Genomic DNA, 19,838 nt, shown 5'->3' with positions numbered 1-19,838 from the left:
TAGAACAATCTAATATTTTGACCGCCCTGTAAAAAGATAGGTATAGGAAACCCTAGTACAAATTGAAAGCTAAGTAAATTTTCTACGCAATAGACTAGTAAGATACAGGGTGTTCCATTTAAAATAATAAGTTATTACAGCTTGAATTTGTTAATAGAACAATCTCATATTTTGACCACCCTGTAAGAAATTTTGTTGCAATAAGCATCTGTTTAAGTATGCTAAATAGTGTTTTATTAAGATCCAAGAAAGAATTTGTTACTGCTTCTTAGATTGGTAGATATTTATTCTTTTCTAAAACCTTACATTTTTATAAAAATCGAAATAAATCAAAACACCCTGTATTTAGGTATAGGGAACCCTTATGAAAGTATAGCTTATTTTTTAAGGTCAATTCAATAATGTCATCAGATATAGGGCATTCCATAAGAAAAAATATAACTTTGATATACCACTCTTTTTTGGAACACCCTGTATAATTCACATTATTTTTAGGTTGTAGTATTAAAGGCCCTGTATAGTTCTGTGAAGAAATTTTTTTAAAATATCAAGTGGTTTTCCGTACAGAGACCGAGGCGAATAAGATGAACCACCCTGTATATACAGTATGTCCCTGTAAGTTGTTTCCATATGGAAAACTTTTTTATTATTAATTTTACGAAAAAAAGTTATTCTTTATAAAAAGCTCTGCATGGTCCAAAACCTAAGATTTAACCATCAAATATCAAATTTTTTGAATATTATACGAGGTATGTCAAAAAGTTTGAATTTCACTCAAGAGTAAAGTAGCTTTATTTTTCGTAATATTGGAAATTGCTATTATGAAAAGTTGTTTGGAATTAAAAACTACATTCTAATATGCAATTGCATCCTTCTAATTGAAAAAAATTTTTTTTTGAGGAATTATGGATAGCTCATTATTTTTTCAGTTATTTCAATTCTGATAACTCTTTTATTATTAATTTTACGAAAAAAAGTGATTCTTAATAAAAAGTACTGGATGGTCTAAAACTTAAAATACAACCATCTTATATCAAATTTTATCAATTTTATACGAGGTATGTCAAAAAAGATAAATTTAGATCAAAAGTAAAGTACCTTTATAGTTCAGAATATTTCAATTAGAAGGATGTAATTACATACTGAAACATAGTTTTTAATTCTAAATAACTCTTCATAATAACAGTTTTCGATATTGTGAAAAATAAACGTATTTTACTCTTGAGCAAAATTCATATTTTTTGACATACCTCGTATAAAATTGATAAAATTTGACAAAAGATGGTTGTATTTTAGATTTTAGACCATGCAGAACTTTTTATTAAGAATCACTTTTTTTCGTAGAATTAATAATAAAAGAGTTATTAGAATTAAAATAACTGAAAATAATGTTAGTTATCCATAATTTTTCAAAAAAAAAATTTTCAATTAGAAGGATGTAATTGCATACTAGAATACAGTTTTTAATTCCAAACAACTTTTCATAATAGCAATTTTCAATATTGTGAAAAATAAAGCTACTTTACTCTTGAGTGAAATTCAAACTTTTTGACATACCTCGTATAATATTCAAAAAATTTGATATTTGATGATTAAATCTTAGGTTTTGGACCATGCAGAGCTTTTTATAAAGAATAACTTTTTTTCGTAAAATTAATAATAAAAAAGTTTTCCATATGGATACAACTTACAGGGACATACTGTATATATATATATATATATATATATATATATATATATATATGAAAAAACAAAAGATGTAGATCTTTGAAACACACTCAGTGATCAAAAGATCCACAGGTACTGGTTTGGACGACCACTCGTACGAAAACAAACAAATGAAATAGAGAATGCGGAAAAATCTCCTTACGAACAATTCACACATCCACTACTTCGGGCTGGGAAAAATTTTTTGAATAGAATCGAAGATCCAAACACCAGCTCTTAGAAATGTGTTTCGCCCTCTTCAACTGTATGTATATAATATATATATATATATATATATATATATATATATATATATATATATATATATATATATATATATATATATATATACATACTGTATAATTAAAAGATCAGAACTTGGTGTTCGTCGAGGTAAGATGTTTTATTCTCCCTTAACTACTTAACATTGAAAAGAACCTGAAGTACTACCACCCTTAGCTCCCAGGGTGACACAATATACAAGTTATCTTGATATCCTATTGATTATATGTATTATTGGCTAGACTTTTGCTGCCTGACTTTTGATTATGTATAACTTATTAGTTTATTATTCTGTGTCTATTAATTTTTCTCCAGTCGTAATTGTTTATAGTTGGTTTGTATTTTAGGTTTTCCTCAGAAGGAGAGCAATACGAAAATTATGGAAACATTTTGTGAATATGCATCCCATAAAGAACACTGTTCGAGTCAGCAGGCTGAGGAAAAAACTGTAAATCACAATATAACAGTTCAAACTGGAAAGGGACCTTACAGTTGTGAAATTTGTTCCAAACAGTTTTCTAGAACACATAGTTTGAAAAAACATTTGAGAGTGCACACTGGAGAAACACCTCACAAGTGTGAAATTTGTTCTAAGCAGTTTAGTTATCGACAACATTTGAAACATCATTTGAGAGTGCACACTGGAGAAAAACCTCACAAGTGTGAAATTTGTTTGAAGCAGTTTAGGGAAGCAAGTCATTTAAAAACACATTTGAGAGTGCACACTGGAGAAAAACCACACAAGTGTGAAATTTGTTTTAGGCAGTTTTCTCAGGCATATTCTTTGAAAACCCATTTGAACATGCACACTGGAGAAAAACCTTACAAGTGTAAAATTTGTTTTAAGCAATTTAGTCGAATGGATAATTTGAAAACACATTTGAGAGTGCACACTGAAGAAAAACCTCACAAGTGTGAAATTTGTTTTAAGCAGTTTAGTCGAATGGATAATTTGAAAACACATTTGAGAGTGCACACCGGAGAAAAACCTCATAATTGTGAAATTTGTTTTAAGCAGTTTAGTAATGTACAACATTTGAAACATCATTTGAGAGTGCACACTGGAGAAAAACCTCACAAGTGTGAAATTTGTTTTAAGCAGTTTAGGGAAGCAGGTTCTTTGAAAACACATTTGAGAGTGCACACTGGAGAAAAACCACACAAGTGTGAAATTTGTTTTAGGCAGTTTTCTCAGGCATATTCTTTGAAAACCCATTTGAACATGCACACTGGAGAAAAACCTTACAAGTGTAAAATTTGTTTTAAGCAATTTAGTCGAATGGATAATTTGAAAACACATTTGAGAGTGCACACTGGAGAAAAACCTTACCAAGTGTGAATTTTGTTTAAAGCAGTTTGACCAATCAAGTAATTTGAAAAAACATTTGAACATGCACACTCAAAGGCGGCTCTAGCCCATGTAGCGCCCGTGTGCAGTCGATGCCCTGGCGCCCTTTGGTAGACGCACAGTCAAAATGGAATAGTCGAATAGGTACCTACCTAGTACTAGTACATAGGGTATTAGCGCGTATTAGGTACGCCTATAATGTAAACAAAAATCCAGATGCAAATAGTGCAATATTAAATGATGTCAAGACCTAGTACGTATTCACGGCGTCAGAACAACCTACCCAAATCTGTTAAAAATATTTAATTAAAAATTAACCTTCTTATCTATGAGGTAAGGTTGAACATTGGTTGAGGAAATTTGACAGATTTGAGTACACGAGTAAATAGTACTTTTAGGAAGGAATTGGTTAGATGAATAAAAAACAACTTTCTGATTATTTAAAAAAATAATAATTTATTAACGAATTATCACAGGATGCACATATAATTATAAAAAAGTTACTTTTCGTGCTTTTGCATTAGCAAAATCTTGAATAATATCACTTACTTAAATTTTTATTTCATGTTCAATACTTACTAGTGATAAATTTGTCAATAGACTTTGTGACAATGTTGACCTTAAAGCATATTCTCCGGGAACGCTTCCACTACCAAGGACGAAGAGAATATTAGAACGGTCTAGTTAGACTCAAAAATAGGAGTGAGGTTACAATAATTACCATCAAGCTGAAAATTGGCTGGATTGTTCAAAATACCATCATAAATGAAATCTACAAAGTCCTCATAAATCCGACCTGAGCTAAAAAATTTACGCTGGGTCAAAGGTCACCAAATATGGTTTTTAGCGATTTTCAGCGAAACAGTAAGTTTTATCATAAAATTAGTTCCAACCAAAAATGTAGATTAGATAATTATTTATAAAAAATATCTTAATACTTTTTTTCGTAATAGCCACCGTTTTTGAGATACAACGATTCAAAGAGTTGAAAGAGTTCTAATCGTCATAATAAATACAGTCGGAAAAATGAAAGAATACCCATGAACAATCACATCAATCACTTATTTTGCATTTGCTGTCATTTTCTATAACAAACGTTTGTTATTTATAGAAAAAGACAGCAAATACAAAATAAGTGATTGATGTGATCGTTCATGGGTATTCTTTCATTTTCCGACTGTATACAGGGTGTCCCGAAAAGATTGGTCATAAAGTATACCACAGATTCTGGGGTCAAAACTAGGTTGATTGAACCTCACTTACCTATATACAATAGTGTACACAAAAAAAGTTACAGCCTTTTGAAGTTACAAAATGAAAATCGATTTTTTTTCATATATCGAAAACTCTTAGAGATTTTTTATTGAAAGTGGACATGTGGCACTCTTATGGTAGCAATATCTTTAAAAAAAAAAATTAAAGTGAAATTTGTGCACCCCATAAAAATTTTATGGGGGTTTTGTTCCCTTAAACCCCCCCAAACTTTTGTGTACATTCCAATTAAATTATTATTGTGGCTCCATTAGTTAAACACAATATTTTTAAAACTTTTTTGCCTCCTAGTCCTTTTTCGATAAGCCAGTGTTTATCGAGATATTTTGAATATTTGTCGAATCCACCACATATTTGTATATGGTTAAGTACGATTGTAGCGACCTGTTAATAATCTGAAAATTTATTTATAATTTACATTTTTAGGTATATTTTGAAAAAGAAGCCACATCTCGATAAAAGGTGACTTATCAGAAAAAGACTAAGAGGCAAAAACGTTTTAAAAATACTGTATTTAACTAATGGTACCACAATAATAGTTTATTTAGAACGTACACAAACATTTGGCGGGTTTAAAGGAACAAAACCCCCTTAAAATTTTTATGTAAACATATTAACCTTTAACTACACGCGCTGGCGTACTTTGTACGCCAGATATAAGAATTCTACTGCAAATATATTTAAAAATTTAATTTTTGACCTTGTTTATCTCTCTAACCTATCACTGGAATGTGCTTTACAATTTGGTTTTAGTTTAGTTATAATCGGCTTTCTGGGAAGATCGTAATTTACAGTTTATTATTTGTTTTTTCCGGTGGTGGACAATATACGTCACGATTATATTAATATAAGTAGTAATATAAGTACATATTTCAATTGTTTTTTAGTCATTATGGCACAAAATATATTTTTCTTTATAAACAATACTTTTTCTCCTGTAAAAAATCACATTTTCAAAAATTTTTTATTAGTAATTTTATTTATCATGGAATCCAGTTATTTCATGATTCCAGTTATACATCCCAATTGGCTTACTGAGAAGGAACTCCAAGTATTCACTGATGCCGAATAAGGTTTATAACAAACAACTAAGTGTATTTTTTCAAAAAAAAAACTAAACAAATCCGCTGTTTTTAAGTGTATTCTCTTGTGGCGTATAAAGTACGCCACGCGTGTAGTTATGTTATAACTTGATGCGCGGGTAGTTAAAGGTTAAAAAAGAAGCCTCATCTCGATGAAAAATGGCTTATCGATAAAATACTACGAGGCAAAAAAGTTTTAAAAACGTTGTGTTTAACTAATGCTACCACAATAATGAATTAATTGGAACGTACACCAAAGTTTGGGGGGTTTAAGGGAACACAACCCCCATAAAATTTTTATGGGGTGGACAAATTTCACTATAATTTTGTTTTAAGATGTTCCTGCCATAGTAATGATACATGTCCATTTTCAACAAAAAATCTCTAATAGTTTTCGATATATTGAAAAAAATCGATTTTCATTTTGTAACTCAAAGGGCTGTAACTTTTTTTATGAGCACATTTGTACTAAGGTAAGTAAGGCAATCTTGCCATAACGAAAAAAGATAAAAAGAAAGTATGGGAAGAATACTTGGGGAAACTTTTCCACGACCTTAGAACAGGAAAAGAACCCACCATTGAAGATAATTCAGGTCCCGAAATTCTACCAGAAGAAGTAACCACAGCCATCAGACAAATGAAGGATAGAAAGGCACCGGGACTTGATGAAATACCTGCAGAACTGCTAAAGCTATTAGATGGAGCACAAATAAAAATAATAGCTGAAATATTTAATGACATATACAAGGCAGGAAAAATACCAGCAGAGTGGCTCAAATCTGAGTTTGTACCGTTGCCCAAAAAACCAGGAGCAAAAGTTTGTGAAGACTATAGGACCATAAGCCTAATGAGCCATCTTCTCAAGCTGTTTTTAAAAGTCATCCATAATAGAATTTACCGAAAATGCGAAGAACAAATTGCGCTCAATCAGTTTGGATTTGTGAACGCTGTTGGTACGAGGGAGGCTCTATTTAGCTTGCAGGTGTTGTTTCAGAAATGTAGAGATGTCAGCTGTGATGTTTTTGCATGCCCGATTGACTACAAAAAGGCTTTCGATAGAGTCCGACATGAACAAATGATGGAAGTGCTGAAGAGGACAGGGATTGATGGAAGAGACCTGAAAATAATAGCTAACCTGTATTGGAATCAATCAGCAGTGCTCCGAATAGATGGAGAATATACAGATCAGGTCAAAATCTTAAGGGAAGTGAGACAGGGATGCATAATTTCACCGCTGATATTCAATCTGTACTCAGAGCACATTTTTGAAGAGGCTCTAAAAGATATTGATGAAGGCATCTCAATAAATGGAGTCAAGCTCAGTAACCTGCGATATGCAGATGACACAATAGTGTTTTCCAATACCATAGAAGGGCTGCAAAGCTTAATGGATAAAATAACTGAAACCAGTAGAACATATGGACTAGACATAAACACCAGCAAAACCAAGCTAATGATCATCAGCAAGCAAAACATAACTGGAGTAAATCTATATGTGAACCAAATGAGAATTGAACGTGTCTCACAATACAACTATTTGGGAACTATAATCAATGAGTCGTGGGACAATACTCAAGAGATTAAATGTCGCATCGGAAAGGCAAAGAGTGCATTCTTGGCTATGAGCTCTGTGTTCAATAGCCATGACATCACTCTAAAAACAAAAATAAGGCTCCTTAAATGTTACGTGTACTCAGTGCTTCTATACGGAGTAGAAACGTGGACATTGAAGGCGGAATCTCTATCGAAACTTCAGGCTTTTGAGCTATGGTTGTACAGAAGGATCCTGAAGATACCATGGACAGACAAAGTCACCAATGAAGAAGTACTACGGAGGATGAACACAACCGCAGATTTAGTCAACATCGTGAAGGGCCGTAAGCTGCAGTACTTAGGGCATATAATGAGAAATCAAGGCAGATACGGGCTGCTCCAGTGCATTTTACAAGGTAAAATTGAAGGAAAAAGGGCTCCAGGACGAAGAAGAATATCCTGGCTTGCTAACCTGAGAGCATGGTATAGAAAGACCTCAACACAACTATTCCGTATAGCAACTAACAGAATCATCATAGCCAGAATGATCGCCAACGTTCGGAACGGACAGGCACCCTAAGAAGAAGACGTTAGGTTCAATCCAACTATTTTTGACCCCAGAATGTGTGGTATAATTTATGACCAATATTTTCGGGACACCCTGTATATTAGTACCTACACCACGTATATACATCACTCAAGCTGTAATACAAGTAAACATATTCTATCGGTCAACTTAACTTATATTACAGTGCCAACAAAAAAATCTTTACAAAGTGAATGTAACGCGAAAAGAATAAGAATTATTATTTCAATTTTACGGCTTATTCCCAACATAAATAGTATATTGATATGACAAAGTATTAACTTATAATAATTCTTCTTACTTATGCATCTTATTCAATTTGTAAAGATGGGTTTTGTCGGAATAAACACGTTCTCTCGGTACGTCGACTAATCTAATCACACTACCTATTCTTTTCTCAGAAGGGTTTGAACATAATAATGAAAGCCAACTTTCTAGGCAAAATGTTTATTGCTAAGTACTAATAAACATTTCAATATACAATAAACTTTATGCAAATTTAGTTTGTTTACTATTATGCAAATAACACCGTTATCTTCTTGGGTGGCGAAATCCTTCAGGTACATTGCCGGATTAACCAATAGGCAAAGAAGGCAGTTGCCTAGGGGCCTCGGCCCCATAGGGGGCCTCGCAGGGCCCAAAATGAAAAAAATTATAAGTAATTAGATTTAAATAAAAATTGTAAATCATATTATATTGAAAAATTCAAATATCGCGCAATATCATAAAAATGTACTGACTATCAGTCTGCACGGTTTCTGAGAAAAGTAGTAAGAGCAAGAGCAACAAATGAGTCAACGCCCCCTCGCGACCCTCTCCTTCATTACTCATGCCTTTTGCTACATGTCAGGCAAATACAATGGTCTCCAGGCTCATTTTCTAAGATTAACAAACTTGAAATTTTCATTTTTTGTGGCGTACACTCGCTTTAATTGGAGTAAATTATACTAAAAGTTGCGTTGGATTCGTTGAAGCAATATCGTATTTTGGATTTATTCAGTCCGTGTACAAATTTTTTTCAGCCTGTATCCACCGTTGGGGAGCTTCGATCAAATGCGTAAATGAAACTTAACTAGGCGATCCCATTCGCCACGATTTAAACCTTGTCCGCAAAAGAACAAGCAGCACTGGATGGACTGCAAGGGCTGATGCAACAAGAACTTTATCTAAAGCAGTGGTTCTCAACCTTTTTGTGGCGACGGAACACTTTTAATTACCGAAAAAAATTGCGGAACACCAAAGCAATAACATGCATATATTGATAAACAGATTAGGATTAGCACATAAATTCTGTAATAAACTTCGTTATACGTACTCAAATTTGTAAAATTTTACTTAAAATATGAAAACAAAAAACATTTTTAAAATTAACAAAAGCGTAATTATCAAAATACATCATATGAGTAAATACTTCAAATTAGTGAGACACTTGTGCCTGGTGTCGTTTGCAAATTTGCTCAATATCAGGCCTGATGTGGGAAAGAGCTACTCTCATTTCTTGTTCTAAGTTTAGCAGCTTTTCCCGTTTCTTATTTTTAATGTTTGTTAAAGATGAGAACCCAAATTCACATAAATAAGACGTTGAAAACTGTATTAAAATACTAATCGCTTTTTTGGCAAGAAGTGGATATTCCTCTTGGACCAAGATCCTGAACATTCACTTCTGAAAACTTAATTTTCAGAGTACGATCAGATGACAACGAAATAAATTCTTTTGGTTCAGAGAAAACTGGAAATTGGTTGTATTACCTGTGCTAAAAGGACTTCTTATCCAGTCATATTTTTCTACGTTCAGAGATGGAAAATACCTGGCAATTGTCTCCTCTAATAGTGATAAGTGTTCTGTAATTATATGCGTGATTTCTTGTTCTTTATCTTCATCACCTTCATTCTGAAGCAATGGAAACATATCCATTGTATTTGTCTCTAAAATGCGCTTCTTCCAAAATGACAATTTTTTCTGGAAAGCTGACAGCTTGTCCGTGGATGTTAAAATATTTTCATTTTTGCCTTGCATACTTGAGTTAACGCCATTTAAATAATTAAAAATATCGGCCAAATATGCCACTTTAGTGCACCATGCATCATTTTCAAAATATGTGGTAAATGTGTCATTACCTTCTTCTTGGAAAAAAGTTAACAGCTCCGTTCTAATGTCCACTTTACATCAACAATAAATTGAACAAGAAATTGACAAAGTTATTCAAGGCCAAATTTGTCGTGTACAAAATGTATGGTTTGTAAAAGAAAATGAAGGAATTTGATGGAATAGAACAATTGGATATGTTTTATTTTGTCAAATTTCTTTATTTTCTTTTTATTCACGGCAAAATTGGATGTAGAATTGTGTTTTGTATAAGTCAAATTTGACCTTGAATAACTTGTTGTCAATTTCTTGTTCAATTATTGTTGATGTAAAGTGGACTTAAGTTCATAAATTCGACATAATACTTTGCCCCTTGACAACCATCTAACTTCGGTGTGCAGCAACAAACATTCATACTTTGATTCCATTGAGATGCAGAGTTGTTTAAAAAGACGGGTTTTTAGTGGTCTTGATTTGATGTAATTCACGACATTAACCACTTGGTCTAATACAGATTTTAAAGGAGCTGGTAGCGTTTTTGAAATTAGAGATTCTCTATGCAAGAAACAGTGCGTAGATATGATATTTTCATTTCGCTTTTTTGCAAGGGTACAAAAACCTTTTATTGAGCTTACCATGGAAGGGGCACCATCCGTACAAATTCCTACACAAAAGTCCCATGATATATTTTTTTTCTCTAAATATGACGTTATGGAATCAAATACATCCTGACCTGTTGTACGTGCTGTAAGTTCTCTGCAGCATAAAAACTGATTGACTATTTCACCTTCGTCGACAAATCGAATAAATCCTAATAAATGAGCTTTGCCACTAATATCAGTGGATTCGTCCACCTGCAACGCGAAGTTTTTTTTGTAAAGTTTATTTGTAACTTTTTCCTCAATATCTGCAGATAAATCAACAATCATCCTTCTTATTGTATCATCCGACATAGGAATTTTCCGTATTTCGTTTTGTGCATCGTTGCCAAACATAATTTTGACTATCTCACAACATGCTGGTAATATAAGAGATTCTGCAACAGTGTGTGGTTTCTGTTACAAAGCAATTAATTCGGCGACCTTATATGAAGCTATTTGTGCTTTGTCGGAAATTGTTAGCGACCTTTCAAATTGTTTCGCTTGTTTAGCTTGTGTCTCCAAAAGTCGCTTGAAATAATCTTTATTTTTTGAAGCTACACTAGCGTGTTTGGAGTAAAATGGCGTTTTAATTTAGCCGGAGCCATTGCGCTATTAGCGAGTGTCTGCCCACAAACAATACACTTGGGAATTGGACAGTCTTCTTCCCCAGTCTAAATGAAGCCATAATCCAAATATTCATCCAAATATTGCCGGTTCAACATTTTTTTGCTGCGCTTCGATTTGTCATTAACCCCACTTCGTAAAGTTCCAGTATCTCCGCTGGTGCTCGCTTCATCATCATTAATTATGAGTTGTTCCACAGTAGTTTTTCTTTTAAGTTTGAGGAACTTATCCATTTTAATTTATTCGTCTCTAAACAAAATAATGCGGATGAATGCTTCACATTTTGTATAAAATATGCAATTACTTACCTTTGATAGATAAGCCGTACGTACACGTTACCATAAAAAACTCACACAGCGATTTTCACGTATTACGTTTGTGCGATGTAACAAATTCAACATTCAGTTGCAGACTGTTAGGTGATTCCACGATACACAAATATACGGTATGCTTATACGTCTTTAGAGCCAAAACCATCGCGCATCGTTCAATGTTGAATAGGCATACGAGGCATACCGTCGTGGGTGATTCATATTGGCTGTGGCCAGTGCGGAGCTCACTCGGCGCTCGGTGCTTATAAAATCCAACGTGTGCACTGTGCCGACGCGGTGTTGTCACGTTGGGCAAATGAACATTTACGCTGCAGAATTTTATTAAATTAAAATGTACGTAAGTGGCTATTTTAAAATTTGAAAATATTTATTTGAAAAGAGTAATTGAGCAAAATGGTATGTAGGATTGCGAGTATTTCGCGGAACACTTGGAAGGAATTCGCGGAACACTAGTGTTCCGCGGAACACCGGTTGAGAACCACTGATCTAAAGGTTACAATGTCTGTAAATCTGCTCTGCATACTTTTGTTGAAGACCCTAATCAGAAAGCTGAAACAGTTAATGAGGCTTGTGCTATAATAAGGCTAAGTGTTTGTTGAAAGAAATGTCAAAACAGAAACACCCATAATTATTGAGTTTTGGTCAACAATTTTAGAACTCATCAATGCTGTCAGTAAATCATTACAGAGAGAAGAGATTGAACTTGAAACTGTAGTTCAGCTTCTAAAATAGCTTTTGGAGTTCCTAAAATTCCAAAGAGATAATTTTGCTTACTACAAGCAGAAGGTCTGCGATCTACAATACTCTCAATTATTATCCTACGAGAGTAAACAAACGCAAACAAGAAAACTACATGTCATTTTGATGATGCTTATTTCAATGAAGTTTTTTTATAGGGTGGAGAAAAGTTTAAGTCGAAACGAATGTAACAATTTTGGATAAGCTACGAGTCAGTAACTCAGTATTTGGTGTTTTGTGTGTTTTTCCAAAACTGAGAAATACTCAAATTAATAAAGGAGCGTGCTTCAAAAATACATGAAAACTATACCGATGATATTGGACCGGAAATTTAAGATGAACTACTGCAGTTCAAATATTTTATAGTCCATCTCCAGGACTTGCAGCGAGAACAATTTATTCCTGCTTCATAGTGTTTTTGGGTTATTTATGAGAACAAATTCGAATCGAAGTTTCGAAATTTGTCAGTGCTTACGCTAATGATTACAAATGCAACAGGCGAACGGTTATTTTCAAAAATTAAAATTATTAAAAACTGTCACCGTTCGACAGTGGCACAAAATAGACTCGCATTGGCGCATTTCCCTCAATTATGGCTATTGAGAACGATGTGCTCGAAAATTTGAAAGTTGAAGATGTTTTAAGTAGGTAGTTTTGTTTCTATGAAACTCAGAAAAGTTACTTTATTATAATTTAAATAATTTATAAGGCTTTGAAAAGTCAAACTAAATTTAATCCATAATTATTTATTATTACATAATTATGCAATAACAACGAGCATGTAATGATGGGTACTACTCAGAGTGAGTAATAGCCATTACATGTGAGTAGAATACTATACTCTTTCTACGACCTTTTTTTTCATTATTAGAAAAATTATTATATACCCTGTTCTACGAACATACGCCTGTCTTGGATTATCGCGACAACGAATATTTTACTGTGCAAATTATGAAGAACGAAAGTAAATTGCAAAATACATTGTTGTTTATTGGAACAATTATTAGAGCCATATATTTTCGCACTTCTTATGTTGCATACTAAAATATTCGTTGTCGCGATAATCCAAGACAGGTGTATATTCGTGGAATAGCCCATAGTATATTATATATTATACTTTAAAATGAATCGTTCGTTTATTGATAACTACAACAAAAAAATAAACTAAAATAATTTTTATTGCAAAATTATATAAATAGTTTCTTGACTATTTCTTTGTTTTATTTTTTCAAACAACACGTTTTACAAAATGGAACAAAAATTTAAGTTTAAATCTACAAAATGTCCACCAATTAATCAAAGGAATACCGCTCGGCGATGGAGGGGTTATTCGGGTTATCCGCGGTTTTGGAAGAAAAAGACAAAAATTTCTTAAGGGGCCTCCTAGCTTGGATTGCCTAGAGGCCTCATTATTCTTAATCCGGGACTGTTCAGGTAGATGACACCCTCGAGGTATTAATTAGTCTTGAGTTTAGTACTACTCCGGAGTGAAAATACGTGTTAAACCTAATATATTACTTGAATGTGCTGAAGTTTTTAAAAAAACTAATTCAACTCAACAAGAAGTTATTTCCAACAGAATTAGCTTTCTTCTCTCTATATATGGAGCGCCTAAAAAAACTACGTGCTTAGATAAGTTTCGATATGCATGTTTCTTTAAAAATACTCGAAATAAAAAACAAGTGTAGTTATCTTGTCTTTTTCAAACGTCTGCGGCTGCTCAACATCTTTTTCGGGTGTATTACCAAGTTCAAGTACAATCTCCTTGATGAGTCACCTGCTTAAAATATTTCTTAGAGTCATCCACAACCGAATCTATCAAAAACTAGACATCGATATTAACGATACACAGATGGGATTCAGAAAAGGATTAGGTACAAGGGATGCTCTATTTTTGCCTTGAACGTTCTAACACAGAGATGCCTAGATGTTAACCAAGAGGTACACGCCTGCTTTATAGACTTTGAAAAGACCTTTGACAAAGTACGCCACAGTAAACTCAAAGAAATCCTGGAGAGTAAGAACATTGACACCAGAGACATACAAATAATATTAAATCTGTACTGGAATCAGCGAGCTAATATAAAAATAGAATACCAAACATCGGACGAAATAGACATACGTAGAGGGGTACGACAGGGTTGTATATTGTCACCGCTCTTGTTTAATGTCTACAGCGAACAAATATGCCAAGAAGCTCTCTCATATGCAAACGAAGGGATAATAGTCAATGGAGAAGTTATCAGTAAGATTCGATATGCTGACGATACTGTGATAATGGCAAGAACAGCGGAAGATCTACAACATCTAGTTAAAAGTATGAATGAGATATGTAATAACTACGGCATAAGGATGAACGTCAAAAAAACCAAATACTCGTATATGACCTTCAGTAAGAATCCAATAAATGACACTAGTATCACAATAAACGGTACCCAACTTGAAAAAGTAAACGAATACAAATACTTGGGAACCCTTATCAATGAAACAGGTGACCAAAATCACGAAATAAAAAGACGTATTGAAATTGCCAGGTCTACTTTTATAAAAATGAAAAAATTATTTTGTAATCGTGATATTAGTATTCATCTACGAACTAGAATGTTAAAATGCTATGTATTCAGTACTTTGCTCTACAGTGTTGAGTCATGGACTCTTAAACAGAGGAATATTAAAAATCTTGAAAGCTTTGAGATGTGGTGCTACCGCCGTATACTAAGAATAAGTTGGGTGGATAAAATTACAAATGAAGAAGTAATACGCAGAATAAATAACGAGCCAGAAGTTCTACTGAATATAAAAAAGAGAAAACTTGAATACTTAGGCCACCTGATGAGAGGACAAAAGTACACATTCCTACAAAATATAATGCAAGGAAAAATCCAAGGACGAAGAAATCCAGGCCGTAGAAGAATGTCCTGGATGAGAAATTTGAGAGAGTGGTTTGGCTGTACCACTAACGAATTGTTCAAAACAGCAGTAAATAAAATTAGAATCGCCCTAATGATATCCAATCTCCGATAGGAGAGGCACTCAAAGAAGAAGAAGACCAAGTTCAAGTGTGGCTTGGTTATCAGCTAGATCCAAAAGACTGGGGATGGAAATTAGTCGATAGTTCATTAGAACCAATTCAAACTTTACTCCCACCTGCGCCAGAAAAACTCCTGAACACAATTTTTTGCAACTGTAAAAAGTTGGACTGTTTTGTTCGGTAGCATGCACTAATTGCCAAAATCGGTCGTGCTCCAATGTTGAATCACCAACGATTGAGGATTCATTTGATTCTATCGAGGAGCCATGCGATATGTCATTATTGGGGCAATTTACTTGCACCCATGATGAACAAGAAGAAGAAGAACAAAAAGAAGAAGAAGAAGAACTAGAAGGTGAATAAGAAGAAGAAGAACAAGGAGAAGAGGAAGCAGAAGTATTAGAAAATAATGAACCAGTGGGACAAATTTCCCTTTTTTTTAATTTATATCGCTTTTTATAACTTTTATCACTTTTAACCCTTGCAAATATCAATTATTCAATAGCTTCAAATTAAAAGAATCATAACAGATCCGTGCTAAGTACACTACCTCAAAGGTGGTGTGCGCATATTATGACGATTACAACTTTTTGAATCGTTGTATTTCAAAAACGGTGGCTCTTAGGAAAAAAGTAATAAGACATTTTTTATAAATAATTATCTAATATCTAATCATCTAATGTATATTTTTTGTTAGAACTAATTTTATGATAAAACTTACCGTTTCGTTGAAAATCGCTAAAAACTATTTTATGACCTTTTTGAACAATCCTGCCAATTTTCAGCTTGATGGTAATTTTTGTAAGCTCGGATGTGTAAGTTGAGCGGAGTATATCGGTGACGACGTTGAAGAGAGGAGTTCCGGTGTAGAATCACCTTGGTTTTCATTTGCCTCAAGATGTTCCTCCGTCGATGACCGGGTCGAAGAATACCTTTTTCATAGATACCTCTCTCTCCAGCTTTCTTTTTCGATTCTGTGGCTTTAAAAAATTACAGTAGAACGTCAATAATCCGGATTAATTGGGACCGGACCCCATCCGGATTATCAAATTATCCGGATTATCGAAATTACCTCAAAAAAGGCCAGTATACACATTAAAGTGCAACAAACGTTTTAAAATTTTATGTTTTCTCTTGTACAGTAAAGTGCCTAGAGGTGAAATTAATCAAAACATTTTTTTATGATTAAACACTGTATTGTAATTAATTTATAATAGCACCATGTGTACAGTAAAAACATCAGACACTATTTGGGCTTTTAAAAAATGTGTAAAATATTTTTGAACTGCGGTAGAGGTTCGTTTTTGGCAGCGAAGTTCTTAAATTGTTTTAAAAGAATCAGATATTTTTGTTAGATACAAATCTAATTATTATTGAGGGTCCGGATTTTTGACGTCCGGATTATCGACGTTCTACTATAGTTCGTTTGGGTCTTAGAACAAATTTCACCCTGTATACGCTTTTTGAAAACTCTAATATGAATTTTACAAATTAGACAAATAGCAATTTCTTATTTTTTTATTAAAAAATCAAATTTGTCAAAATCGCAATTTTACCATAAATATAAAAAAAAATTAAACAACGTTTTTCTTAAAATTAAAAGTTTCACCATTTTTTTTTTCTATAACCCGTCTAGATTTAAAACTCCCCATAACACTTCTCTTTGGACTCTATAGTTTAACATAGACGTGATCAAATAGATAAATTTTAATTTTTTTCACTTATTTTTTGCGATTTAACTTTGCAATTCACGAATCTGCACCTTTTATTTTTAAAAATTCATAACTTTTAAGAGAAGAAGACTGAAAGTCTACAACAATTTTCATAGTCTTCACAATAGTAAGAGATATGTGCTGTAAAAATTTCAGAAAAAAAAATATTAAAATGAAACAAAGTTCTAGCGAGTTAAACCGTTTCCGAAGATACCTTTTTTTTTTTTCATTTTTAGGTTAAAATTCCGATTTTAACAAATTTGATTTCTTTAATGAAAAATTAAGTAATCGTGTGGGGAAAAAAATAAATATGCCATTTTAATTGCCTATTTGTCTAATTTGTAAAATTCATATTAGAGTTTTCAAAAAGCGTATACAGGGTGAAATTTTTTCTAAGACCAAAACGAACTAATTTTTTAAATCCGGGCCTGATTTTTTTTAGTTTGAATAAATCAGTTGATTGGGTGGTAACATAAATTAAATATTTGTTCAAAAAAGTTAATTTTTGTAATAAAAGTTAATTTTTTTAAATCTATGGTTCACTTTACCAAACTTTTAATTATTCATAGTTAAATTTGATTTTTTTATAAAAAAAATTAAGTAATCGTGCGGGGAAATAAATAAATATGCTATTTTAATTGCCCATTTGTCTAATTTGTAAAATTCATATTAAAGTTTTCAAAAAGCGTATACAGGGTGAAATTTTTTCTAAGACCCAAACGAACTAATTTTTTAAAGCCGGACCTGATTTTTTTCTAGTTTGAATAAATCAGTTGATTAGGTGGTAATAGTGTAACGATTGACAAAAATAAGAGACACATCGATCTGACCGTTCAAAAATTATGACGAATACAAGTTTCTGTCAAAATGCGAAACTCGCCCTGTATATGACTGCTGCATGTCATTTTTTAAATTATATATATACAGATCTTGACAGGGGAAGGCATGTGGCAGGTCTCTTTTTTGATTTGTCCCGTGCCTTTGACTGTCTGGATTTTAACTTTATTAAAAATAAATTTTACAACCTAGGTTTCAGAGGAGATTTCTTGGACTGGATAGTAGACTATTTGAGCAATAGAAAAATGTTAGTGTCATATCAGAATTCTGCTTCGACAGTTTTCAATATTGATAAAGGAGTCCCTCAAGGATCTGTTTTAGGACCGCTTATATTTATTCTTTTTATGAATGATCTTCCTGATTACATTAAATCTCGAGTTATTACTATTTACGCAGATGATACTGCACTAGCGATCTCTGCGCCTAGTAAAGAGGAACTTATATTATTATCCAACGGTGTCTTTGGGTCATTTGTAGATTGGTCCAAAGCAAATGGATTAATAGTAAACGTTGATAAAACTCAATTTTTATATTTTCATTCCCAAAATGTTCTTAGCAATGTATACTCATTATCATTTAAATTTGACAATATACTTATTTCGTCAGTTACAACAACAAAATTTTTAGGTTTAAATATAGATTGCCGTTTGAGATGGACTGAACAAGTCAATACAATAAATACAAAATTAAATAAATCGTTTTATGCTATTTCTAGAATAAAAGATACTATGCCGATATCAGCACTGATCAATATCTATTACGGCCTTGTTTACAGTCATATGAGTTACAACATACTACTATGGGGAAATTCTATTGACAGCCCTAAAATTTTTGTAACTCAGAAAAAAATTATTCGAAAAATATTCGGGCTAAAATTTCGGGAAACTTGTAAACCAACGTTTATAAAATACAAAATCATGTCATTCTATAGTCTGTACATTTACCACACTCTTCTGTTTGTCAAAGAAAATTTCAATCAATTTGAAACTAATGCTCATCGACATGATTACCATACAAGAAATTGTAATAAGCTCCGAATACCCCAGTTTAAAACATCAAGATTAGAAAATAGTTTTAAATTTATGGGAATGAAATTGTACAATAAACTTTCCGATGAAATGCAGGAGATTGCTAGTTTTAACAGTTACAAAAATAAAATCAAAAATTTATTATTAGCCAAATGCTACTATTCCGTCAAAGAATTCCTTGACGATAGCCTATAAGCTATTTTACACTATTTTATTTTTTATGTATAAATTGTTTTGTATATACAAAGTCTAAAATGTCTAAAAATGTTAATCTAAATATGTTATTTTATAATATGTGTTAGGTGTTAGGTACCTATAAAAAATTGTGTAGCTAAACAATGTTAGCTTGTAACAGTTATATTACTGTATATGACCTGTCCTATACATTTGTAAAAATGTCTTAAAAGGATGAATAAATATTTCTATTTCTATTTCTATATTATTAAACAATAGGAGCAGACAGTTTTTAATGGTCATTTGTTATTCCCCATAGGAACCTCTATACGAGGTAGGAGTATGTACAGTTCCTCATGACTCACCCTGTATATCATCATCATTAGACTTATGCAAATTGCATATTTTGCATATCATGCATAAAATATGCAAAAATGTCAAAGTTTTATACTTGTACAAATGTCAAAGTAAAATATTTTTACAAAAGTGCATATAATTTGAAATTTTGGTTGTATATACCCATTTTTACATTCATGTAACAAATATCATGTAACAGATATCCCAATATTTATATTTGTTTTATAATATCTTGGTATTCAAATTTTTGGTATCGGAATGTAGTACCAAACTAGCCTATAGTTTTGTCACGTTTTTCCGTGAATATAAGGGTTCCAAAATCTGTAGTTTATACAGAAGGTAAAAAATTTATTTTGAGGGTCAGTTTAGCTATTATAAAATGAAAGGCCTGAACACGTATTTTTGTAATTTGTGAATAATTATTGTGCTTTGAAAATGCCGAAAATAAACTGTGTTTCAACTGATAAA

At 32.5% G+C, this 19,838-nt stretch overlaps 1 protein-coding gene across 1 annotated transcript in view; it reads left to right on the top strand.

The window, feature by feature from the left end:
- LOC126892664 (zinc finger protein 226-like) overlaps positions 1 to 3,335 on the top strand; it is a 43,821-nt gene extending 40,486 nt beyond the window's left edge. The window contains exon 4 of the mRNA XM_050662307.1: positions 2,337 to 3,335. Within this exon, the coding sequence (XP_050518264.1) occupies positions 2,337 to 2,441 (105 nt within the window). The 3' untranslated portion in view covers positions 2,442 to 3,335. The remainder of the gene's footprint in view (positions 1 to 2,336) is intronic.
- The last annotated feature ends 16,503 nt before the right edge of the window (positions 3,336 to 19,838 follow it).

Source organism: Diabrotica virgifera, chromosome 9 (genome assembly GCF_917563875.1).
Source record: "Diabrotica virgifera virgifera chromosome 9, PGI_DIABVI_V3a".
In the NCBI taxonomy this organism is placed as follows: Eukaryota; Metazoa; Arthropoda; class Insecta; order Coleoptera; family Chrysomelidae; genus Diabrotica; species Diabrotica virgifera.
Note: the sequence above shows the minus strand (reverse complement) of the source record. Positions and strands in the feature narration are given on the sequence as shown.